Here is a 26,294-nt window from a genome sequence, read left to right as displayed (position 1 = left end):
AGATCATGAAGATCTTGAGGGCATCTACCTTTTATTCTTAATGAAACGGGATTTTGGAGGCTTTTGAGCAGTAGAGTGATGTTATCTGACTTTCTTTTAAGAGGATCACTCTGGCTGCTATCAAAAATACACAGAGGAGGACATGGTGAGAGAAAGAAGGCCAATAAGGAGAGTTTTGCAATAATCCAGAGGAAGCATGATGGTGGTTTGACTATGGGTGGTGAGAAATGGCCATTTATATTCTTGGTGCACTTAATTTGGATATGTAAGAGTATTATAGATGACAGGGTTAATTTTATTTAATTAGGCTTTGCAGGACACTTTAAAAATTAATTCCAGTGTGAGTTTCAGCGTGACAAACACAATTTAAAATCGTGGCTTTGCTATGTGATACTTGAAGGGATTCAGGTAAATCATGTAATTTTCCTGGATCTGTCTATAAAATGGAAATAATATCTCTCAAGATTGCAAAGATTAGGGTATGTTACAGGTATTTAATGACAAGGTATGTAATGGGCCTAGTCTGCACATCTCAACCAGGTAAAAGGCTTTATTGTGAGGTAAGAGGGTCATGGGAAGCCAAGACATACTCCTTTTTAAATGTTACGGACTCTTTACTGGGGAGAAAATTTTTATGTTAATGACAGTGGTATTTAGAAATACATAGACTGGCCTCTCATAGCTGTCCACTCTATATAGTCATTCTCATAGCCATTCTTTAAACCCTCCAGGACTCCCTATGTCCTCATCAGTAAAGGGAAAGAAGACTCTCTGGTAAAGGAAGCCAGAATAAATAGGAACTTTCATAAAAAAAATCAATTTTAGATACTCTTTTTATAGGTTTTGGCAAAGGTTGATAGAAGACCTATGGAATTACTGCTGGTTGCTGCGCTTACGTGTTTTGAGTGTCATGAGATGCATTGCTCTCAGCATATTTAATTTTCTTATCGTCTTTAAATTCTGACTTTTGGCATATATGATTTAAATCCTAAGAGGAATTTTCACCTAGTTCTAAAATGTGCCACATTACTTAACACTATAATAAGGACATTCTTTCAGTGTGGGGTATTTTATTTGTATTGTAATACTCTTACATATCCAGTAATTAGATCGTGTAGCAAATCAGGGAGAGAAGTGGGAAGGCATGAAGGGAGGAGAAGACAGAAAAAAATGAATAAAATTACTATAGTCCATCAACTCTGATATACACATTTTTCTCATACTTAGATCTCTGAAATAGGCGGGTATTTTTAAATTGTTAACATCTTTAAATCACTGTAGATGAATTGGCAGTTGTGAAATATTTGTCATTGCCCACACTTATGCACACTTGGTCATAACTTAACATTGTCATTATTTCAGTGGAGTTATATATGCAGTGTTGGTATATAGTTGTTGAATTTAATTTTCCTTTTAAATATCCTTTAGAAGATTATGATTAGCATTAGAATGAAAAGTTACTGCATATACAGGGAAACAAAAGGGTGATACAAGATAAAATTCCAGGGTTAAATTTAAAACGTCTTTCGATAAATAATGTAGGATGTGTCTCAGTGATAAGACAGCATTGAGTCAGTTGATTCAGTAGTGTTTTTTCTTCATAATGGTACATAAAATAATAGAGCTTCTTGGGATTGAAGCCATTTTACAACTGATGGCATTTTAGATTTCCTGAAATAAAGTATTTAAAGTTTCCAACAAAAATGTAAATTTTTACCAAATGTAATTCTGAGATAGTGAAATTAGAGGTTTTGACCAGAGATTTTTGTGTAGAGTTCCTATAGCATAGGAATTCCACAATTAAAAATCTGTCTGTAAAACTTTATTTCAAAGTAGTAACTTTTATGTTTAATTTCTAATGTTGACAGCCTGGGGCATAGATTTTGCTATTTAAAAGAAATTACAGGCAATTTAGATGGGGTGGGGAGGGCTATTGAGGAAATTGCTGAGTAAGCAAAATTGATAGTAAAGATCTCAAAATCTTAAAAATCCGTCTTTGTGTCTATTTTAGTGATTAAGTAAATTCATGGACAGTATTTGGGATTCTGTGTTAGAGGCATCGTATGATTAATGGTTTTTTAGGTTTGATAAAATATGATAATTAACATTGAGAAGGACAAAATTAATGTGAAGGGACAGAATGATTTAGATAATATGTTTCAGAAGCTTTTGTCATAAAAAAAAAATGTTCATTATTACCATTTTAATTTAGTAAAGGAAAAGAAAAGGTCTTGATTCTCACCAAACACAATTAACATACTTGGTATACTGTTTTCTGTGCTTTTCTCTTCATAAATATTTTATATTTGCAATTACTGTGCATGTAATTGTTATATCTATTTTAATCTCACAATCTTAGCTTTTTTTTTAATTTTGGCCTAGAGACTTAAACCAGCATTTCCCAAACTGTTTTAGAGAATACCACTTTAAATAAATGTTAATAGATATTCCTGGGTTAGGATTCTGTCATTAAATGTGTTGGAAAATGCTTCGTAATTATATCCTTTAGAGAAATTACAGCTAGAGCATTAAAAGAGTTAGCTGCAGCATCAGACAGACCTGAGTTTCAATCCTCATTTACTAACTACATATTACATGAGGCAAATTAATTTTAATTCAAGTTTTCTTCTCTGTATAATGGAGATTATTATAGTATTCTAAATGACTTGTGTATTTAGCCAGCCATCGTACATGTTCTACAAATATATGTAGTTGTTATTATCATCCGTGAGAAACCTTATACATATTAGCATATTAGAAACTCTGAGGACTTAAAATTTTGAAGGTTAGCTTATACTCAATGTAAAATTGAAAAATCACAGAGGAATAATTAGCATAGATTAATGAAATGAGTACTGGGTTGAATGGTAAAAGATTTATTTGAGCTTAAAGCAGAGTTGTTAAACGATCACTGTGCCCTAAGCATAACATTATTTTAAAAAAAATGTCTTCAACTGCGTTTCCCCCATTTGTCTGAAAACTTAGTGCAAAGAACATGATTATTTTTGTTCTCTGATATAAACCCAGCATATGACACAAAATCGGGGAGTATAAAGTTGGGGTCTTGAACTTACTTTTAGGGACCTGGCAGGTAATACAAATCACAGACAACAGTGGGTAATAAAGTGTCTGTATGTCTTACTTAAAGACATTCACATCATTTATTTCCAACACTGTTAACCCTGGAAAAGAAGGTATCCCTGAACTTTGTGGTGTCAGTTTGTGATCCCTAGAAAAGATTAGCAATTAAGATCAAACCCTGAAGAACATCGTCATTAATGGAACATATAAAGAAAAAGGAACCCTGAAAGGAGGTAACAAGGAAGTAGGAGGTGAAATCAGGTCAAAGTAGTTTTATAAATTAAGAAAATGAAGTGTAAAAAAATTAGATAACTTTACCGAGGTCACACAGCCTAAATATATGATTTGCCAAGGCTTGCTTATAAACTTTCTGAAAAAAACCTTTGTTCCTCTGCCAGTGCTAGTGATCATTATCTTCATGTTACTAGAAAACATTAACATAAACTTATGCATCCAACCTATATTTTTTAAAAATTTAAATGATAATCAACAAGTATTAGAAAACCCGTTTTCAGGGCTTCTGTTCAAAGACAGCAAATGGCGTTTAGCATTTGAGAAAACTTATGTTAACAAAGAGACATAACTAGAAGTGAAATGTTTTTAGATTTCACAAGATGAAACATTTTAAATATTGGCATCATGAATAATATTTCCAGATAACCAGTTATCTAGGACTGGAGAATAAGTAAAGGCTGGCTGCCAGCACAGTGGCTCACACCTGTAATCCCAGCAGCTTGGGGTGCCAAGGCAGGCAGATCAGTTGAGGTCAGGATATCAATACCAGCCTGGCCAACATGGTGAAACCCCATCTCTACTAAAACTTCACAGTTTGGCCAGATAGCAGTCTCCTGTAATCCCGGTTGGGAGGCTAAAGCAGGAGAATTGCTTGAACCCAGGAGGCAGAGGTTACAGTGAGCCAAGATCATGCCACTGCACTCCAGCCTAGGTGAGAAAGCAAGACTCTGTCTCAAAAAAAAAAAAAAGTTTTATCACTTCTATTTATGATGTTGTTTCCTCTTAGCAGTTGCATATGTGTGTTTAGTTCCTTTGTGTTTATGTGTTTTGAAACATGACATTCTCCTTCCTAAACTTATGCTTGTTCTTTAATATGTATTTTAAAAGTCATATTTTATGTAACTCATTATTCCAGTTATATTTTACAGGTAGTTAACAGATGTATCAACTCAGTAAAATTGTATTTTTTTTCTCTTAGGCTAGGATTTATTATCTCTGTTTTGCAAATTACTGTTAGTCTCAGAAGATTTTTTTAAATGTTTTTGTATGAGTCAGAAAATGAGTTTCTTTTTTTGATTTTTCAGCAAGTGGTGGGTGTTTATTTTTTAAGTGACTATCTAGACCTGTTGGCTTATTTATGAGCATTATTCTATATGGACTATTATTTTAAGAGTTTAGAAAAATATAGACCAAAAGAGCACAAAAATTCAAATGAAGATACCACCTTTTAAACTGCCATTTTCACCAAAGTGTACACAGAATACCATGTTGTTGTTACTTAAATGTTTGCAAAGCCAGAATTGTAGAGAAAATATCTTTATAGAATTGGATATATGAAGAAAGTTAAAGTAAATAAAGTATGCTTTTCTGAATTTTAGTATCCTGAGTTACAGCATTTCTTTAGTTTTTGACTATTTTCTATTTTAGTCCAACATAAATAATGATGAAATATATCAACAGGTGAAATGTAGCTATCACAAACAATAATATGTACTTGATTGGACAGAATTGGCAACTTGTACATCTCTAGCAAAGACATATTTGATGAATAATACTAAGATGAATGTGAATCATGGTACATTTTAGAAAAATACATTTTGAAAAGGTATGACTCAAAGCATCTTATTGAAATGTCAAAATTAAGAAAGAAAACTAAAAATCTGGTATCTTAACTGATATGAAACAAGTAGATTTAAGTATAGACTAATGCTCATAAATAAGCCCACAGGTCTAGACAGTCACTTCAAACATAAATACCAGCCAGTTTATTGTGGCTTTTCAGAATATTCTTTGTATAGAATTGGTATTATATAATAATTTGAAATTGTCAATCTGTTATTATGTCCAGTTTTTATTTAAAATTTCACCATTAATATTGAGTGCTGCTTTATTTATTTAAAATTAGAATTATTTCAGCAATGCTTGTGTCGTTTTTATACCTTGAATTATAAATTCTTATTTAATCAGGTAAAAAAGAACAGTTCATAGTATTGCTAACAATTAACTGTCTCTGTTGTGAATGTGATTATTTTTCATAGTATGTAGCAGTTTAAACTTTAACATTATGAATTATCTCAGATTGTTTGCTTACATGTACCTTGGTAGTATTTTTAAAAATTTCTCTGAATTTATTATAAAACTAAAATTCTAATTTTTAAATTAAAGGACACAGTATATACTGACATTATATCGGAATAAGCATATGATTGTTTTCTTAATTATCTCTTTTTTTAATTTTCTCTTTCCTAATTAACATTTTCTTCTTGAAAATTGTAGATAAGTAAATATACAGTAGAAGGATCCAGTATACAGAAATATAAAAGGAATGAAGTCAGCAACTCTTTACTTTGGAACACAGGTGTAATACTCCTTAGCATAAAGTTATTGTTATTCTTATCTCTTAGTGTACCTGAAACTTTCTTTGAAAGCTTTCAACCTTAAATGTGGCTAGTCTTTTTCTGCATTAGGTACAAATTATGTTTCCTCTTCCAAATAGATTAAGAAATTAGTCTACTTAACATTTCTGCTATGTGTTTGACCTGCTGCTCTTCATAGGAAAAATATTTTTCTAACTTATTTATCTATTACAGTAGAAAATGTTTTTCCTTTCAGACTGCTTTTTCACGGTATCCTATAGTATAAATTTATTCCTTTCACAGTGTAATTTATCACTTTTATTTTTTCGTCTAGGATTTTCTGCCGCCTCTTGGCAAAAATGGCAAATAATGATGCTGTTCTGAAGAGACTAGAGCAGAAGGGTGCAGAGGCAGATCAAATCATTGAATATCTTAAGCAGCAGGTTGCTCTACTTAAGGAGAAAGCAAGTAAGAAAATTTAAAAATTTCTAAGGAGATACTTAAAATGAATTTATACATTGACAGAGGAAAAATGATGTTTACCACATAAGTTATTTAAGTTTTACTTAGAAGTGTCTGTTCTATGTAGAAAAATATCAGAATTTTTACCTTCAGAACTTTGATTGGTTTTGGTTTTGTTTGTTTAAATGTATTTTCTTCACAATAATCAGTGTTAATGTTAGAATAGAAATTTGGAAATATTTTGCTGCCACTAGTAGAAATAAATGCTCTTCTACATTTTGTAGTGTAAACAAAGACCTGTATTTACTCTCCAGAAACTTTTTCCTTTATCATTTTTTTTCTAATTTTAACATGCCACTTTGTTTCTTTTTAAGTAATGTTTATTGAGATTTTAAAATTATTTTTCTTAAAATTCTTACTCTCTTTTTATTAATAAGATGAAGAGATTGGACATGGTCATTGCTTGTATGACATAATACATGTTTTAGACAGAATTTTGTTTTCCATAGGTGGCCATTTCCTAGCACCTTGACAAGCCTTTCAGTTTTGTTGATTTGAAAATCTTTTTTACTTATTCTTCACCTTTCTATTATTCTTTTGTAGCCTATGCTGGCCGTTTTTAGTCATATTGCTCCCAATTTAGAATAGATACTTTATAAAATCTCTGTTAATATCTTATAAGGAAAATATTTCTTAGAAAAATAAACTACCTATATATAATTTTAAAATATATATTAATCCTGTATATAATGGAGAAGAGAAATAGAAAGGTATAAGTAATAGTAATAAGAATATATATTTTAGTAATACTTCCTCAGGATTATACCACCAGAGGCAGTGTAAGAGGATCACGTGCCACATGATTCACATACATGGAATCATCAAGAATGCAATAGGTTCAGTGCTGACTAGGATAGATGTATAGTCAGACTGCCTTTGTGTTAGGTATCTTAGATGCCAGAAGTAGATTTTAGTGATGTAGATGATTTACTCAAAATGATGAGTGATTGATTAGGTAATGCTTTGATTAAAAAAAGATATAGTCCACTCTTGATTTATGTGGTACTTGATTCATGGAAACTTTAGGGTATAGTAAGCATGCTTAAAAATACTTTTTATGTATATATAAAGAATAGTTAAAATATAGGCTCAAATAATTATTAACAGGATTTTTACCTATACAAATTTATTATAGACCACTGGGAAGTTCTGCAGAATGTAAAACAGTTCTTCATTTTGCAGGAGTATCCAGCATACTGTAGGACATCTGGCATTCTTGGCCTCTGCCCATTAAATACCAGTACTAACAATCAAAAGTAATCCCACCGATTTTCAAAATCCTACCTACAGAGCAGAACCAACCCCACTGAGAACCATTATTTTTCTCTTATATTTTTGTTACCCCTTTGCACACCTTAATGCATACGTTATATTTTGAGCAAATCCTTGAGTTATTTCACTCATTGAATGTTTGATTATCTCAACTCAGACTTCAGCAATATTCAGCTTCTTTTAAAGGGTAATAACTAAAAAGAAAGACATGAGAATAGTTTTTTTCTTGTGTGGTAATGTGTCAGACTTTTTAAAAAATATATAATTTAGTGCTTATCTCTTTCAATATCTCTTATTGACATTTTATTTTATTTTTAAAAAATTCTTTTGAGACAAGGTCTTGCTCTGTCAGCCAGGCTGGAGTGCAGTGGCACGATCTACCGGCTCACACTGCAGCCTCAACCTCCAAGTCTCAATCAGTCCTCCCACCTCAGCCTTCTGAGTGGCTGGGACCACAGAATGTGCCACAACCCACAGCTAGTTTTTGTGTTTATTGTAGAGATTGGGTTTTGCCATAGTTGCCCAGGCTGGTCTCAAACTCCTGGGCTCAAGTGATCCTCTTGCCTCAGCCTCTGAAAGTGCTGGGATTATGGGATTATAGGCATGAGCCAGTGCTGTTGGCTACATAGTCACCCTTCTGTGCCAGCTTCTTAAGTTGCCCTTTATTATAGCTACAATGCTGAAAACGTGGTAATTTGATCTTAGTTAGCATCTTTTTTTTTTTTTTTTGAGACGGAGTTTCGCTCTTGTTACCCAGACTGGAGTGCAATGGCACGATCTCGGCTCACCACAACCTCCGCCTCCTGGGTTCAAGCAATTCTCCTGCCTCAGCCTCCCGAGTAGCTGGGACTACAGGCGTGCACCACCATGCCCAGCTAATTTTTGTATTTTTAGTAGAGACGGGGTTTCACCTTGTTGACCAGGATGTTCTCGATCTCTTGACCTCGTGATCCACCCACCTTGGCCTCCCAAAGTACTGGGATTACAGGCGTGAGCCACCGCGCCCGGCTTAGTTAGCATCTTAATAGAAGCTAGGAAAATGATTCATAAAGCCTTTCTCTTTTACTATTATTTTATATGTTTTCTTCTTTTCTCTCTTAAATATCATGTTGTTTTAATAAATATTAAACTGGCATAAAGGCTCTGGCCAAACATTTGGTTACACTAGAGCTAGTATTTTCCTAGCTCTAGTTACACTGGCTGTCTTGTTTTCAAATAGTATTCATACAAAGCCTTTTTAAAAAACACATATTTTGGCTGGGCATGGCGCATCTGTAATCCCAGCACTTTGGGAGGCCAAGGCAGGTGTTCAAGGTCAGGAGTTCAAGGCCTGCCTGACCAACATGGTGAAACCCCATCTCTACTGAAGATACAAAAATTATCTGGGTGTGGTGGTGCTCACCTGTAATCCCAGCTACTTGGGAGGCTGAGACAGGAGAGTTGCCTGAACCTGGGAGGCAGAGGTTGCAAAGAGCCAAGATCGTGTGACTGCACTCCAACCTGGGCGACTGAGTGAGACTCCATCTCAAAAAAAAAAAAAAAACCCACACATATTTTAACTGGATTTATTGATCCTAGTTTTGCAGGCAACTTTGAGGGAAGAGAAGAAACTTCGAGTTGAAAATGCTAAACTAAAGAAAGAAATTGAAGAACTAAAACAAGAGCTAATTCAAGCAGAAATTCAAAATGGAGGTAATTAAATATAGAAAATTTGAGTAATCCAGAAGTTAAGAAGTTGGCCAGTCACACTGACAGTGAGGAAAGAAGTAAGAATCCATATCCAAGCAACTTGACCATCTTCATAACTTCTGGAGGATTCAGGTTTATCAATAAAATGGGGGTATGAATAGAACCTACTTCTTAGAGTTTGAGAATTACGTGGGTTAACTCATATACAGCATTTGAAAAGTGTTTGGTCCATAGTAAGTTCATAATAAATGTTAGCTATTGTTCTTATCTGCAGACTTCTCAGTTTAGTAATTATTGATTAAAGGAGAATTGTGCCTTTATTCTTTGATACCTCAGTAATGGCTAAAATGTGCTTAATTTTTTTGACAGCCATTTTGTAGTTTCAGACAGTGGATACTTGATAACCATATACAGTGAATTTTTCTTTTAAAAAGTTTTTATTTATGGTTTATAATTTTATATTTTTTATCATATTTATTGACTTAATATGAATGACATTATTTTATTTTCTGTCTCAGTGAAGCAAATACCATTTCCATCTGGTACTCCCCTGGAAGCTAATTCTGTGGTTTCTAAAAATGTGATACAGTCTACACCAGTAACAACCATATCTTCTGGTACCAAAGAACAGATAAAAGGAGGAACAGGAGATGAAAAGAAAGCAAAAGAGAAAATTGAAAAGAAAGGTATTTTTGACCTTTAAGCATATTTAGCTCTTGACTAGATTATCAGAAAATGTCAAATTTTGATAGTGATAATAATAATGGTATCAAAAAGAAAGTTCAACTTTCATAAGCTAGGATAAGATTAGGAGCAATACGATATTGGAACATACAAGCTGGGTCCTAAATGGTGTGTGAATGTTGACCAGACTAATAGGGTAAAAATGTGGCATTTTAGGCAGAGGGATCAGCATAAGTAAAAACAAGACAGTCCAGATTAAGTTAGAAACCCATATGTAGTTTGATATGGCTGAATTTTGATATCTATTTGTGGCATAGTTTGAGAGAAGTCCTAGATGGGAAGCTAGCTTAGGACCATTTGTGATGGTAGGAAAAGGACATTCCACCAGTCAGAGCAGACTGTCTGAACTAGAGTGTGAGGTATTAAGATTTCAGGAATCCATGAGAACTAAAGTAGAAAGAAATGTCACCATCCACTTAGACAACAACCCTTGAAATCTAGTTGTCAACCTGCCGCCTGTCCCTATTCTTCATTCTTCATGTCTAATTAACCAACAAATCCTATAATTCCTGTCTCCAAAACATACATAGACCCCAGCTCTGGTCTTTTCTTTTATTAGGTGCTACCTTAATTCAGGTTTTCACGATCTTTCATCTGAATTAATATTAAAGCCTAATCTTTTTTCCTTTAATTTTTAACGTTGCTGCTAAAGCTATTTTTTCTAATCATAAATCTGACTTCCTTTCCCCAGGTATGTCTAAAAGGTACCTTTATATATAATTATGCATATCTCTTATTACACTTAAACTTATTTACATTTTTTGGGGGAAAATATAACATGGCAGAGGGATTTATGAACCAACTCAAGTAAATTTAGTCTCCAAAGCACTTGCCAGTTCCTTTGGCTAACATCAGTAACCTCTGTTAGTTAGAAGTAGGTAAGGGCTGTACAGCCTCTTGAACAACTTCACCACTGGGTGGTATGATTATAATGAAAGCAAGTCAGACTAATTCTTCTAGTGTAAAAAAAAAGTTAAGAAGTAGACACAAAACAACTATATATATACTGTTCTTGCAAATTTGGTAGAATCCGTATTCTATTCTCTAAGGAGGTTGCACTATTCTGACTCAGGATTAATTCGTCTTCTAGTAAGAGAAGGCAACAAGGCTCTCCTTTGATGGAAGAGGGAGCACACAAGACCACAAGACCAAATGGAATTAGAGGAGTAGAACACTTCTGTCCAATGGAACTTTCTACGTATGATAATGGAAGCACTCTATATCTGCATTATCCAACATGGTAGCCAATGGCCACATGTGGTTATTAAAGATTTGAAATGTGGGTAGTATGACTAAACTGAATTTCTAATTTAAATTATTTTAAATTTAAATAAACTATGTGGCTGGCAGCTACCATATTGGACAGTGCTGTTTATAGAGGGCTGTTCCAAAGGTGTTTGACTGCTAGCTAGGATTGCCAGATTCTGCTTATACAAGGGCTGTGGTCTCCATAGAATCTCTCTAGACTGCCACATATCTTTTTTATCTTTTTTTTGAGATGGAGTCTCGCTCTTTCACCCATGCTGGAGTACAGTAGTGCAATCTTGGCTCTCCGCAACTTCTGCCTCCCGGGTTCAAGCAATTCCGTCTCAGTCTTCTGAGTAGCTGGGACTACAGGTTCACGCCACCACCCTCGGCTAATTTTTGTATTTTTAGTAGAGACGGGGTTTCACCATATTGGTCAGGTTGGTCTCAAACTCTTGATCTCGGAGGATCCACCCGCCTCAGCATCCCAAAGTGCTAGGATTACAGGTGTGAGCCACTACGCCCAGCTAGACTGCCACATATCTTAATTGAGCATCACTCATTTGTCAGTGTAATATTTCTGAAATTCCTTATGATAATTAACAAAGATCTTGGTATAGATTTTAATATTTGCAATCATTTCTAGAATGGAGATTCCTGATAAAAGTATTTCAGATGCCTAGGAAGTAGATTAGAGTTTTAAAATATATGCAAATATAGATATATCATAATACTATAATTTTTTTAAGTAAATATATATAGTTTATTATACTAAGATAACTATTAAGACTTTGGTATATTCTGGTAATTTTGTTGTATATATTTTTGTGTATCATTTGGATTTTTACCGTTTAAAAAATCTTTGCTAATTTATGGAAAGTGAAATTTTTTAAAAGCTTGCTAATGACATTTAAAAATTGGCCAGTATTTTAAGTTAGTTCCATCTCCTCTTTGGAAAGCTTATTGTTGTATGAATGATGAATACCTTTATGAAGAATCCTCCTTTCCTTCTTCATGCAAAATTATTCTTCACTGAGTTTCTATATTTTGTTTATGTAGTGTTTATCATATATGTATTATACATGTACATGTCTGTCTTCCTTAAAAGAGATTTTGAGTGCCTTGACAGCACGGGCTGCCCATCCTACTATTTCCATTGTCATGACACTCAGTAAATATATGTTGAAAGATTAAATAAATGTATAGTTGAAAAAGAACGCTTCCAAGCTACAACAGTTTATCTCTGTTTTGTGAATTCAAAGGCAAATAAGGTTTTATTTTGCCTTTACTTTTTTTTGGACAGAAAAGCTAATTGTAATCTTAAAGAATATGAGTTCTCTTTGCAGGTTGCATGTAACTCAGTAGCTGAAGTAATTATGTATTAATAAGAGTTATATTTTTAGCAAATAAATAAAAATATTAAAACATAATCGAAATAAAATATTCTTATCTGCTTATATCGTTACTGTGGATAACCCTAAAATCCTAAAACACCTTCAGGGAAATCTAGGACATGGAGAAATTTATTGTATACTTATTAGTATATATAAGTGATGAGGAAAATATTTGATCAGTGAAATTGTATTCCACTCTAGTTCATTCTATCATTTGGATACTGTGGCGTTCTTTCTAAATAAAGTATTTGTCACCTTCCAAAGAGTCGTAGTAAAAGTTTTTAGAGGATTGTCTATTGTCCTGTTTCAGGGAAAGGCAAACTTTTTCTACCATAAAGCCTTTGTCACAACTACTCAACTCTGCCCTGGTGCAAAAGTATCCATGGATGATATGTAAATGAATGAATATGGTTCTCTTCCAGTAAAACTTTATTTACAAAAACAGGCAACAGGCTGGATTTGAGTCATGAGCCATAGTTTGCCAGCCTCACACCACCTTTCAAATCGAAATACAACAGAGTAATAGCTAAAATAGGTTTCAAGATTTTATGACTTTGATAATTTTTTTCTTTGTTATTATTTCACTGAATGTAGGAGATAATTATTTTTTTCCTTTTAAGCTCATCAGTATTGATACCATGGAGTTTTCATGGTGTTTTATTTGTTTGGTTTTATTTCTGATACTTACTCATTTATAAATACTTTTTAATAGAGAAGAAGGAGAAAAAACAGCAATCCATAGCTGGAAGTGCCAACTCTAGTCCAATAGATGTTTCCCGTCTGGATCTTCGAATTGGTTGCATCATAACTGCCAAAAAACACCCTGATGCAGATTCTTTGTATGTAGAAGAAGTAGATGTTGGAGAAATAGCCCCAAGAACAGTTGTCAGTGGCCTGGTGAATCATGTTCCTCTTGAACAGGTAATCTCTACAACTGAAATTACTGTTGGGTACATACATCATTTTCATTCCTGCTTTCTTGATATCTTTCCATTATAATTTTGTATACCGTACAACATGTGCCATTATTAAGTAGTTGAGTTGGTTAGTTTGAATGTGGTTAATTCAACAAGAAAAGCATAAAACCACCAAAAACCTGTAAAATATCTGTAAATTAAGCTAGAATACATGAGGATAAGAAGAAAATACTTATTTTCTCTATTTTTAAAATCTTTTTACTTTCGTATTTTGCATAAAAATGTATGTGTGTGTGGATTTTATATATATATGTACATATATATATATATATATATTCGTAAAATCTAAGTAACAACAAAATGCAAAACATCCTGTTTTTAACAAATAAAGGAATACCATTAAAAGTTGCAAGTTTAATCTCTATGATCCCCTCTCCTCATTTTTCCTCAAGTATGAAAATACTTTTTTGGGTTTTAGAGAAATAAAATTTGTTCTCATTTGTTCTCATAGATTGGTGCTTTCTGGGTTTATATTTCATGATTTTAAAAAGCGAGGAATGATAAAATTCCATGACGGAACAGTGATAAAAATAATGATTATGATGACTAATGTGTTAGAAGTACTTAATATATGAATTTGTTTTCACATGCTATTTTATTTCTTACTATGTACAACTCTCAGTTAAGAAGTATCATCCCCATTTACAGATGATGTTTTGGAAAGTAAACCAACTTGTGCTCTCTCTATATATGTATATATACTTGTTCATCTCACTCTAAGGCTGATTATCTTTAATCACTATACTGTTCAGCTTTCTTGTGTACTATTCAAGGTTAGTTAGTGATGAAGCTTTTAACTACAGGTACTATGTAGTTTTTAGAGCCATACACGTGACCAGGGTCATAAATTATAAACTGCTGGGCCAAGGAAAGAATGCAGTCCCCAAAAGTTTTAGTTTATCTTTCATAGTATTTCATAAAATACTTCCACATGGAATTTTACATGAAAATCCTGATGTCTTTTTCCTTAAAAATTCAGAGCTAAACTCCATCCCCACCTTTCCCAACACCCTACTGTTTTTTCGAGGCAGAAATTGGCTAACACTTAGTAATGGATAGCCCCTTTAGGTGGAAGTTACATTCTTTGCCACAGTTTCAACCATTCCATAGTTGAGGTTGAGGGTCAGTTGTGATTATTTGGTATTTATCTTTATTTTTCTGCTGGTGGTATACTTACGGAAGGTTAAGGGGAGACTCAACTGACTTTTTTTTTTACCATGTCTCAAAAAATTAAGAGTATTACTTGTTTTTTCTGTCTAGGATTCCTTACTCATTTCCTTTACTTCATAGACAGTTGTATCATAATTGCACCAAAATTGATCCCTGGCCTAGGCTTTTGTTTTGGCTCTCTAATTTCAACATTGCTGGAACACAGTACGGGTAATGGATCAATATTGACCTATCATCAAGAGTAGGTGATTTCTTGATAATTGCATCAAAATTGATCCCTGGCCTAGGCTTTTGTTTTGGCTGTCTAATTTCAACATTGCTGGAACACAGTACAGGTAATGGATCAATATTGACCTGTCATCAAGAGTAGGCTGATGACCTATCATCAAGGAAGTGATTTATTCTACTTCCTACTTAACAAGCTCATTTCTTTTAAGTCTCCAGTGATTAATTATCTGAGCCAGTGAAGTTTGGGTTTTAAGTGTTTCATCAAAGAAATTGATAGGAGAAGCTTAGAGTATCTCCACTTTTCCTTTATTCTGGTGAGTTTAGCACAAGGAATGTGCTTTTGTGTTACTTCAGAAAACAAACCATGGCTACAGTTTATATAATACTATTCCTTATTTAAAATTTAATTATTTCTATAGTAGAATTAGAGCTGGATATTTGGAATATGTGAAAAGTAGTTTTGGTATATTTTATGAAGGATAACCTTCCATGATAACTATTTTAAAAGCAAATTGATATTCCATGATGCCCTTCAGAGTGGCGTTTTCTAACTGTTGCTTTTTTTTTCTTATAAGCTTTCAAACCTCCTTCTCAACAAAAGTTTACTTTCTTCCTTTTTCTTTACTTTTGAATAGTATATTTACTTTCTGTAAGAATTAAATGGTTTTTAAAAAATGTATTTAATAACAGTGGAAAGAATCAAAGGCAGTAATAGTTTTAAATGTCCTTTTTCTAGATGTTTTCTATAGTTATTTGAATCATCTACCATTTCCTCTGACCCATGGTGCTTCAGAGATATTGCAAGGAATATGGACTTAAACATTAAGATAGTTCTGCCTTTGTTTATTGCCACTCTGCTGCTTCTTGGTTTTGTGAACTTGAACAAATCTCTATGTCTATTCATTTATATTTATAGCTGCGAGTATTTGTTAGGCACCTAAATAAAGGATACAGCAACAAATTAAAATACAGAGATAGACAAACTTTTTTTTTTTTTTTTTTTTTGGAAATACAGTCTCACTCTCACCCAGGCTGGAGTGCAATGAGGCAATCTCGACTCAATGCAACCTCTGCCTCCTGAGTAGTTGGGATTACGGGCACCACCACTATGCCTGGCTAATTTTTTGTATTGTTAGTAGAGATGGGATTTCACCATGTTGGCTAGGCTGGTCTCGAACTGCTGACCTCAGGTGATTCCGCCTGCCTTGGCCTCTCAAAATGCTGGGATTACAGGTGTGAGCCACCACACCCAGGCAACAAACATATTTTTAAAAAATAGCCCTGCTCACATTCCTGTAAGGGAGTCAGAAATATTATCAAGGGATTAGTAAATATATAGTATGTTAAATAATAATAAGTGCCCAGAGAAAAATCAAGTAGGGAAAGAATCTAGTAAGTATTGAGGCCAGGATCATGTTGATATTTTATATAAAGTACCCAGAGAAGACCTCATAAAGAAAATGACATTGAGTAGAGGTCTAAGAAAATTAAAGCAAGTGTTATCTGGCTGAAGAGCATTTCAGACAGCCGTGGAAGAGATGGATGCCTGGGGTGTTCAAGGAATAGCAGGAGGCCAATATGAAAAGAGCAGAGTAAATAAGTGAGAAAGTCATGGGAGATAAAATCAGAGATAAGGGTGCCAAATGACTTATAGATCATTGTAAAGAGTTTGGCATTTTTTCTGAGTAAGATGAAAGTCATTGTAGGATTTTAGAGCAAAAGAATAACATTGGTCAGCCTAACATTTTAATAGGATCATTCTCGCTGCTCTGTTGATGGAAGGGAGATGGAGTTAAGGAGATCAGTGAAGTTTCTCTTATCTAGGAAAAAAGAGATAGATTTGTCATATGCATGTGCTTTTTTTCCTTTTTAATATTTATTATTTATATAGGACCAAGGCTGATTCATAACTGCTTATGAAGTTAGGAGCACTGGAGAAGAGAACCAACTGATCTTAAGCCAACTTAAATTGGAAAAACTCCTCATTTGGGGTTCATCTTTTCTGTTCTTTTAAGTTGTAGACTATTCTTTCTCTTCCAGCAGCCATCATTCACAACTATAAACAAAGCTATTTTTATAAACATCTGTTTCTAACCCATCAAGATGGAACCTAAAATAAAAGTTAAAAAAAAAAAAGATAGTACTAGTAAACATTCTATAAAGCAGGGTCACTTAGTTCTCAGAATTACATACTGTATTTTGTAGGTTGTACATTTTTCTAGGGAAAAGGTTTATAGCTATCATCAGATCCTTAAAGGATTGCATCTAACTAATCTTGTTGCTATTCTTAAACATTTTTGCTATAACTTTTAAGTATGTGACATTGTCACTTTATTTGAAGCATTTGAAGATAAATATTATTTATGAAAACCCCCTAATTCATTTTGAATTTGACTCTTAGGCTCATTTTTTTAAAATCATAGAATTTCAGAGTAAATTTCCATATAACATTTATTTTTAAAAACCGTCTTTTATCTGAAATGTATCTTTTTTTCTCCTTCGAGCAATAGTCCTCTTGTATGATTCATTTTAAACCTGTTGGAAAATTTTAAATAACGTATTTCTTATTTTTGCTAGTTGGAGAAAAAAGACACTTCAGATTTGAAGATTAAAGAAATTCTATTTGCTTCTGTAAAAAATTTATAGAAATAGCCCTACCTGTTAGTTGCATGATGCATAATGCTAGAATTGTTAAATGACTTTTTTTTTTTTTTTTTGAGGCAGGGTCTTTCTCTATTGCCCAAGCTGGAGTTCAGTGTCATAATCAAGGCTTATTGCAGACTCCAGGCTCAAGTGATCCTTCCACCTCAGCCTCTCAAGTAGCTGGGACTATAGGTGCATGCCACTATGCCCAGCGAATTTTTCTATTTTTTTAGAGACTGGATTTTGCCATGTTCCCCAGGCTGGTCTCGAACTACTGCGCTCAAGCAGTCTGCCTGCCTGAGCTTCCAAAGGAGCTGGGATCATAGGTGTGAGTCACCACGCACAGCCAATTTTTTTTTTTATTAAAAAATAAATCTTGCATAGCTCTGTAAATGAACAAATGTATAGGGAAAAAAATGCACACGTGTGAATGTGTGCATTTATTTTAATTCTAATGCTAGGCTAAATGCTTTATATGCATATTATGATTTAATCCTTCTGACAGCTCTTTAATATGATTTCTCACATTTTTTGAGCAAACAGGAATGTCAAATTTATGCATTCTCATTGCTAGTGAATGGCAGCTGAAATTCAAAACCAAATCTGGTTCACTCATTTATTTATTCAGTACATTTTTAACTGAAATTCCTCTGCTCTTTTAACCATAATGCATTATCGATTTTGGAGGAATTTTTTTTTCATGTTTATATAAAGCTTTATAACAACAATAAGAGACTTTGGGCACACAGAGACAAAGGTACATCCACGAAAGTAGAACATTTGATACTTAGCATATTAAATGTAGCTTAATATAGTCTGGATACGATTAGACTTAATCTGTGTACATCTTTACTTACCAGTTTATATTTTATACAGATGCAAAATCGGATGGTGGTTTTACTTTGTAATCTGAAACCTGCAAAGATGAGGGGAGTATTGTCTCAAGCAATGGTCATGTGTGCTAGTTCACCAGAGAAAGTTGAAATCTTGGCACCTCCAAATGGGTCTGTTCCTGGAGACAGAATTACTTTTGCAGCTTTCCCAGGTAGGTATTTGTATTTATTAGTAATTATTTAATCATTTTGCAATCAATTCTCAAAGTGATGTTTATAATATTTAAAGATTAAAATCAATGTAAGAATCAACGTCTTATGTTAAATGGCCATTATTAAATATTATTGAGTTTTTCAAGATTGGCTCAAGATGACTCATTGAGTAATAAACCTTATAACCATTCTCCTCCCCATGAATGTACATGTTGTTTAAAACACCTGATATGGTTTGACTGTATCCCCACTGAAATCTCATCTTGAATTTTAGCTCCCATAATCCCCACATGTCATAGGAGGGACCTGGGGGGAGGTTACTGAATCTGGGGGCAGGTTTTACCTGTGCTGTTATGATAGTGAGTAAGTCTCATGAAATTTGATGGTTTTGTAAAAGGTCAGTTACACTACACACACTCTCTTGCCTGCTGCTATGTAAGACATGCCTTTGCTCCTCCTTCGCCTTTTGCCGTGATTGTGAGGCCTCTCCAGCCATGTGGAACTGTGAGGCCTCTCCAGCCATGTGGAACTGTGAGTCCATTAAACCTCTTTTCTTTATAAATTACCCAGTCTTGGATATATCTTTATTAGCAGCATGAGAATGGACTAATACAGTAAATTGGTACCGGGGTGCTGCTGTAAAGATACCTGAAAGTATGGAAGCGACTTTGACACTGGGTAACAGGCAGAGGTTGGAAAAGTTTGGAGGACTCAGAAGAAGATAGGAAAATGTGGGATAGTTTGGGACTTCCTGGATACTTAGCGGACTTGGAAGATGGGAAAATGTGGGAAAGTTTGGAACTTTCTAGAGACTTATTGAATAGCTTTGACCAAAATGTTGATAGTAATATGGACAATAAAGTCCAGGCTGAGGTAGTCTCAGAGATGAGGCACTTATTGGAACTAAAGCAAAGGTGATCCTTGCTATGCTTTATCAAAGAGACTGGCAACATTTTACCCCTTCCCTAGAGATCTGTGGAACTTTGAACTTGAGAGAGATGATTTGGGGTATCTGGCAGAAGAAATTGCTAAGCAGCAAAGCATTTAAGAGATGACTTGGGTGCTCTTAAAAAGCATTCAGTTTTATTCATTCACAAAGACATGGTTTGGAATTGGAACATATGTTTAAAAGGGAAGCGGAACATATGTTTAAAAGGGAAGCAGAACATAAAAGTTTGAAAAGTTTGCAGACGATGCAGTAGAAAAGAAAAATCCATTTCTGCCAGCTGCAGAAATTTATATAAGCAACAAGGAACCAAATATTATTTGCCAAGACAATGGGGAAAATGTCTCCAGGGCATGTCAGGGACCTTTACAGCAGCCCCTCCCAGCACAGGACCTGAGGCCTAGGAGCTAAAAATGGTTTCCTGGGCTGGGCCAGGGTCCTCATGCTGTGTGCAGCTTAGGGACTTGGTGCCCTGCTTCCCAGCTGCTCCAGCCATGTCTAAAAAGGGCTGAAGTACAGCTCAGTCCCTTGCTTCAGAGGGTGCAAGCCCTAAGCCTTGGCAGCTTCCACATGGTGTTGAGCCTGCAGATGCACGTAAATCAAGAATTGAGGTTTGGGAACCTCCAACGAGATTTCAGAAGATGTTTGGAAACCCCTGTATGTCCAGGCAGAAATTTACTGCAGGAGCAGGGCTGTCATGGAGGACCTCTACTAGGTCAGTGCAGAAGAGAAATGTGGGATGGGACCCCCCCACACAGAATCCCCACTGGGGCACTGTCTACCAGAGCTGTGAGAAGAGGGCCATTGCCCTCCAGACCCTAGAATCGTAGATCCACCGACAGCTTCCACTGTGTGCCTGGAAAAGCCTCAGACACTCCAGCCTGTGAAAGCAGCTGGGATGATGGCATTACCCTATAAAGCCACAGGGGCGGAGCTGCTCAAGGCCTTGGGAGCCCACCTCTTGCATCAGCGTGACTTGCGTGTGAGACTTGAAGTCAAAGGATGATCATTTTGGAACTTTAAGGTTTAGTGACTACCCTACTGGATTTCAGACTTGCACGGGGTCTGTAACCCCTTAGTTTTGGCCAGTTTCTCCCATTTGGAATGATGTATTTACCCAATGCCTGTACCTCCATTGTATCTGGGAAGTAACTAACTTGCTTTTGATTTTATAGGTTCATAGGCAGAAGGGACTTGCCTTGTCTCAGATGAGATGTTGGACTGTGGACTTCTTAGTTGATGCTGAAATGAATTGAGACTCTGGGGGACTGTTGGGAAGGCATGACTGGTTTTGAAATGTGAGGACATGAGATCTGGGAAGGGCCTAGGGTGGAATGATATGGTTTGGTTGTGTCCCCAGCCAAATCTTATCTTGAATTATAGCTCCCACAATTCTCACGTGTCATGGGAGGTACCTGGTAGGAGGTAATTAAATCCTGGGGGAAGGTTTTTCTTGTGTTGTTCTCATGAAGTGAATAAGTCTCATGAGATCTGATGCTTTTATAAAAGGGCAGTTCCACTACACACACTCTCTTCCCTGCTACCATGTAAGGTGTGCCTTTGCTCCTCTTTAACCTTCTGCCATAGTTGTGAGACCTCCCCAGTCATGTAGAACTGTGAGCCAATTAAACCTCTTTGCTTTAGAAATTACCCAACCTTGGGAATATCTTTATTAGCAGCATAAGAACAGACTAATACAACACCACAGAGAACAATAATGTCCTAACTAAAGCAATAATATTAATACCAGCATAGCAGAAAAGTATGACATGGATAGAGAACAGATTAATGTGCTGCAAAATCACTTATGCTGTAGATTGTCTCATGCTGCAGCACAGAAAGAGATGAAAGTTTAGATTTATAATTATAAATTCCATCGAATAATATACTTGCACATGTTTTTACTCAACTTTAGGATATAAAGAAAATATCTAAGTTAAAATGTAATAATTTTAATAATCTAAAAGGAAGTTTCATTTTGTATTGCCTGTTTTCTCTAGTTATAATACTCTTGAGACAGATGAAGCTTCATAATGTGTGAGAAAAGTTTCTTCAAATAGGTCTTTGAAGCAGAAGAGAAAGGATTCTTGGCAGATATGGAATAAGTATTTATTTCATATAAGTGGAAGGAACTGATAAGAAGAAAAACAGACATTAAAAGACTTCATTTAAAAGATTTATTTAACTAGAGTAATTGGGAAAGCAGAAATAAATGAGGATAACAAATAGAATTAGTTCAAAACTTAAATGACTGAGGATTTTTTGTGTGTGTGAGTGAATTATTTTTTAATGGTGCAACAAAATTAAACTCAGTTTTTGTTTTTTTTTTCAACTTTTATTTTAGGCTCAAGGGATACATGTGCAGGTTTCTTATATTGACAAATTGTATTTCCTTCAGATTTAGTGTAGGAATTATGCCATCACCCATGCAGTGAGCATAGTACCTAATAGGTAGTTTTTCAACCCTTACCCTACCCTTACCCCACTCGCAGCCTCCCTTCTAGTAGTACTCAGCGTCTTTTGTTTCCATCTTGGTGTCCATATGTACTCAATATTAGGTTTAGGTCTCACTATTAAGTGAGAACATACTGTATTTGATTTTCTGTTCTTGTATTGAGTTACTTAGGATAATGGCTTCCAGTTGCATCCATGTTGCTGCAAAGGATATAATTTTATTCATTTTTAAGGCTGTATAGTATTCCATAGTATAGATGTACCATATTTTTTTTTATCCAGTCTACTGTTGATGGATACCTGAGTTCATTCCATGTCTTTGCTATTGTGAATAGTGCTGCAGTGAACATATGAGTGTATTTGTCTTTTTTGTAGAAAGACCTATTTTTCTTTCAGTATATACCCAGTAATGGGATTGCAGGGTCAAATGGTAGTTGTTTTAAGTTCTTTGAGAAATTCCAAACTGCTTTCCACAGTGGCTGAACTAATGTGCATTCCCTCTTGTCCTCCACCTCGCCAACATCTGTTATTTTTTTGTCTTCTTAATAATAGCCATTCTGATGGGTATGAGGTGGTTTCTCATTGTGGTTTTGATTTGCATTTCTGTGGTGATTAGTGATGTTGAGCATTTTTGATATTTGTTGGTGGCATATATGTCTTCTGTTGAGAAGTTCTTATGTTCATGTTCTTTTCCAATGTTTTAATGGGTTTATTTGTTTTTTGCTTGTTGAGTTGAAGTTCCTTGTGGATTCTGGATATGAGAACTTTGTTGGATGCATAGTTTTCTAATATTTTTTCCCATTCCTTAGGTTGTCTGTTTATTCTGCTGTTAGTTTCTTTTGTTGTACAGAAGCTCTTTAGTTTAATCAGCTCCCATTTGTCAACTTTTGTTTTTGTTGCAATTGCTTTTAGAGACTCAGTCATAAATTCTTTGCCAAGGATGATATTGAGAAGGGTATTTCATATAATTTTTGTCAAGAGTAATATTGAGAAGGGTATTTCCTAAATTTTCTTCTAGGATTTTTACAGTTTTAGGTCTTACATTTAATTCTTTTTTTTTAATTATACTTTAAGTTCTGGGGTACATGTGCAGATTGTACAGGATTGTTACATAGGTATACACATGCCATAGTGGTTTGCTGCATCCATCCTCTCATCACCTACATTAATATTTCTCCTAATGTTGTCCCTCCCCAATCCCCCCACCCCCTGCTATGCCTCCCTTGGCCCCCTCACCCCGCAACAGGCCCCAGTGTGTGATGTTCCCCTCCCTGTGTCCATGTGTTCTCATTGCTCAATACCCACTTATGAGTGAGAACATGCAGTGTTCGGTTTTTGTTCTTGTGTCAGTTTGTTGAGAATGATGGTTTCCAGATTCATCTATGTCTCTGCAAAGGCCATGAACTCATCCTTTTTATGGCTGCATAGTATTCCATGGTGTATATGTGCCACATTTTCTTTATCCAGTCTATCTTTGATGGGCATTTGGGTTGATTCCAAGTCTTTGCTATTGTAAACAGTACCACATTGAGCATATGTGTGCATATGTCTTTATAATAGATCGATTTATAATCCTTTGGATATATACCCAGTAATGGGATTGCTGGGTCAAATGGTATTTCTAGTTCTAAATCCTTGAGGAATCACCATACTGTCTTCCACAATGATTGAACTAATTTACACTCCCACCAACAGTGTAAAAGCATTCCTGTTTCTCCATGTCCTCTCCAGCATCTGTCTCCTGATTTCTTAATGATCGCCATTCTAACTGGTGTGAGGGAGTATCTCAATGTGGTTTTGATTTGCGTTTCTCTAATGACCAGTGATGATGAGCAATTTTTCGTTTGTTTGTTGGCCGCATAAATGTCTTCTTTTGAAAAATATCAATTCGTATCCTTCACCTACGTTTTGAGGGAGTTGTTTTTTTCTTGTAAATTTGTTTTAGTTCTTTGTAAATTCTGAATATTAGCCCTTTGTCAGATGGGTAGGTTGCAAAAATTTTTCCCCATTCTGTCTGTTGCCGGTTCACTCTCATGATAATTTATTTTGCTGTGCAGAAACTCTTAGGTTTAATTAGATCCCATTTGTCTATTTTGGCTTTTGTTGCCAATGCTTTTGGTGTTTCAGTCATGAAGTCCTTGCCTATGCCTATGTCCTGAATGGTATTGCCCAGGTTTTCTTCTAGAGTTTTTATGGTGTTAGGTCTTATGTTTAAATCTTTAATCCATCTGAGTTAATTTTTTTATAAGTTGTAAGGAAGGGGTCAGTTGCAGCTTTCTGCACATGTCTAGCCAGTTTTCCCAACACCATTAAAACAGGGAATCCTTTCCCCATTGCTTGTTTTTGTGAGATTTGTCAAAGATTAGATGGTTGTAGATGTGTGGTGTTACTTCTGAGGCCTCTGTTCTAGAAAATCTAGAAGAAATGGATAAATTCCTGTACATTCAGATCCTCCCAAGACTAAACCAGGAAGAGGTTGAATCCCTGAATAGACCAATAACAAGGCCTGAAGTTGAGGCAGCAATTAATAGCCTACCAACCAAAAGAAGTTCAGGTCTAGATGGGTTCACAGCTGAATTCTACCATACGTACAAAGAGGAGCTGGTACCATTCCTTCTGAAACTATTCCAAACAATACAAAAAGAGGGAATCCTCCCTGGCTCATTTTATGAGACCAACATTATCCTGATACCAAAACCTGGCTGAGACATAACTAAAAATGAAAATTGCAGGCCAATATCCATAATGAGCATTGATGCAAAAATCTTCAGTAAAATACTGGCAAACCAAATGCGACAGCACATCAAAAAGCTTATCCGTCATGATCAAATAGGCTTCATCCCAGGGATGCAAGGCTGGTTCAACGTACGCATAACTTATATTCAATTCTTTAGTCCATCTTGAGTTAATTTTTGTATATGCTGAAATTCTGCATATGGCTAGCCAGTTATTCCAGCACCATCTATTGAATAGAGTTTTTTTCCCCATTGCTTGCTACTGTTGACTTGTTGAAGATCAGATGGTTGTAGGTGTGCAGCTTTATTTCTTGGTTCTTTATCTTGTTCCATTTGTCTATGTGTCTCTTTTTGTACCAGTACCATTCTGTTTTGGTTATTCTAGCCTTGTAGTATAGTTTGAAGTTGGATGCCTCCAGTAATGTTCTTTTTCTTAGAATTATTTTGGCTATTTGGACTCTTCTCATTCCATATGCATTTTAGAATTTTTTTTCTAATTCTGTGATTAATGATGTTGGTAGTTTGATAGTGTTAACTGTGTAGAATACTTTGGGCAGTAAGGCAATTTTAACAATATTAATTCTTCCAATCCATGAGTGTACAGTGTTTTTCCATGTGTTGTATCATCTGTGATTTTTTTCAGCAGTGTTTTGTAGTTCTTGTAGAGATCTTTCACCTCCTTCATTAGCTGTATTTCTAGATATTTCATTTTTTTGTGTGGCTATTATAAATGGGATCGTGTTCTTGATTTGACTCTCAGCTTGAACTTTGGTGTATAGAAATGCTACCAATTTTTGCACATTGATTTTGTATCCAGAAACTTTTCTAAAGTCATTTATCAGCTCTGGGAGCCTTTTGGCAGAGTCTTTAGGGTTTTTTAAGTTCAGAATCATAAATCAGTGAAGAGATAACTTGACTTCTTCTTTTCCCATTTGGATGCCTTTTCTTTCTCTTGCCAGATTGCTCTGTCTAGGATTTCCAGTTCTACGTTAAATAGGAGTGATTCCAGTTTTCAAGGGGAATGGTTCCAGCTTTTGCCCATTAGGTATTATGTTGGCTGTGGTTTTATCATAGAAGACTATTATTTTGAGGTCTGTTCCTTTGATCCCTAGTCTATTGAGGGTTTTATCATGCAGGGATGTAGGTTTTATTTGAAGCTTTTTCTGTATCTGTTGAGATGATTATATAATTTTTGGTCTTCTGTTTATATGGTGAATCACATTTATTGATTTGCATATGTTGAAACAGCCTTGCATCCCAGGAATAAAGCCTACTTGATAGTGGTATATTGCTTTTTGATGTGCCACTGTATTTGATTTGCTAGTACTTTGTTGAGGATTTTTGTGTCTGTGTTCATCAGAGATATTGGCCTATAGTTTTCTTTTTTCCTCTGACAGTTTTTGGTATCAGGCTGATGCTGGCTTTATAGGATACATAAGGGAGGAATTCCTCTTCCTCAGTTTTTTGAAATAGTCTTAGTAGGATTCAAAGCAGTTCTTTGTACATCTGGAAAAATTCACCTGCGAATCCATCTGATCCAGGGTTTTTTTTTTTTTT

General features: G+C 35.0%; 1 protein-coding gene across 2 annotated transcripts in view; it reads left to right on the top strand.

Moving 5' to 3' along the window:
* The window catches only part of AIMP1 (aminoacyl tRNA synthetase complex interacting multifunctional protein 1), a 33,360-nt gene that overhangs the window by 867 nt on the left and 6,199 nt on the right, over positions 1-26,294 (top strand). The window contains exons 2-6 of one of the 2 annotated variants that reach the window (XM_064384033.1): positions 6,007-6,140; positions 9,045-9,158; positions 9,674-9,841; positions 13,251-13,459; positions 18,433-18,601. In XM_064384033.1, coding sequence (XP_064240103.1) covers positions 6,007-6,140; positions 9,045-9,158; positions 9,674-9,841; positions 13,251-13,459; positions 18,433-18,601 — 794 coding nt within the window. The remainder of the gene's footprint in view (positions 1-6,006; positions 6,141-9,044; positions 9,159-9,673; positions 9,842-13,250; positions 13,460-18,432; positions 18,602-26,294) is intronic. The other variant, XM_064384034.1, reaches the window with a different exon arrangement.

Source organism: Aotus nancymaae, unplaced genomic scaffold (genome assembly GCF_030222135.1).
Source record: "Aotus nancymaae isolate 86718 unplaced genomic scaffold, 86718_ANA_hifiasm-v0.15.2.pri h1tg000033l, whole genome shotgun sequence".
NCBI classification, from domain to species: Eukaryota; Metazoa; Chordata; class Mammalia; order Primates; family Aotidae; genus Aotus; species Aotus nancymaae.
This window is presented reverse-complemented; position numbering and strand designations above follow the sequence as displayed.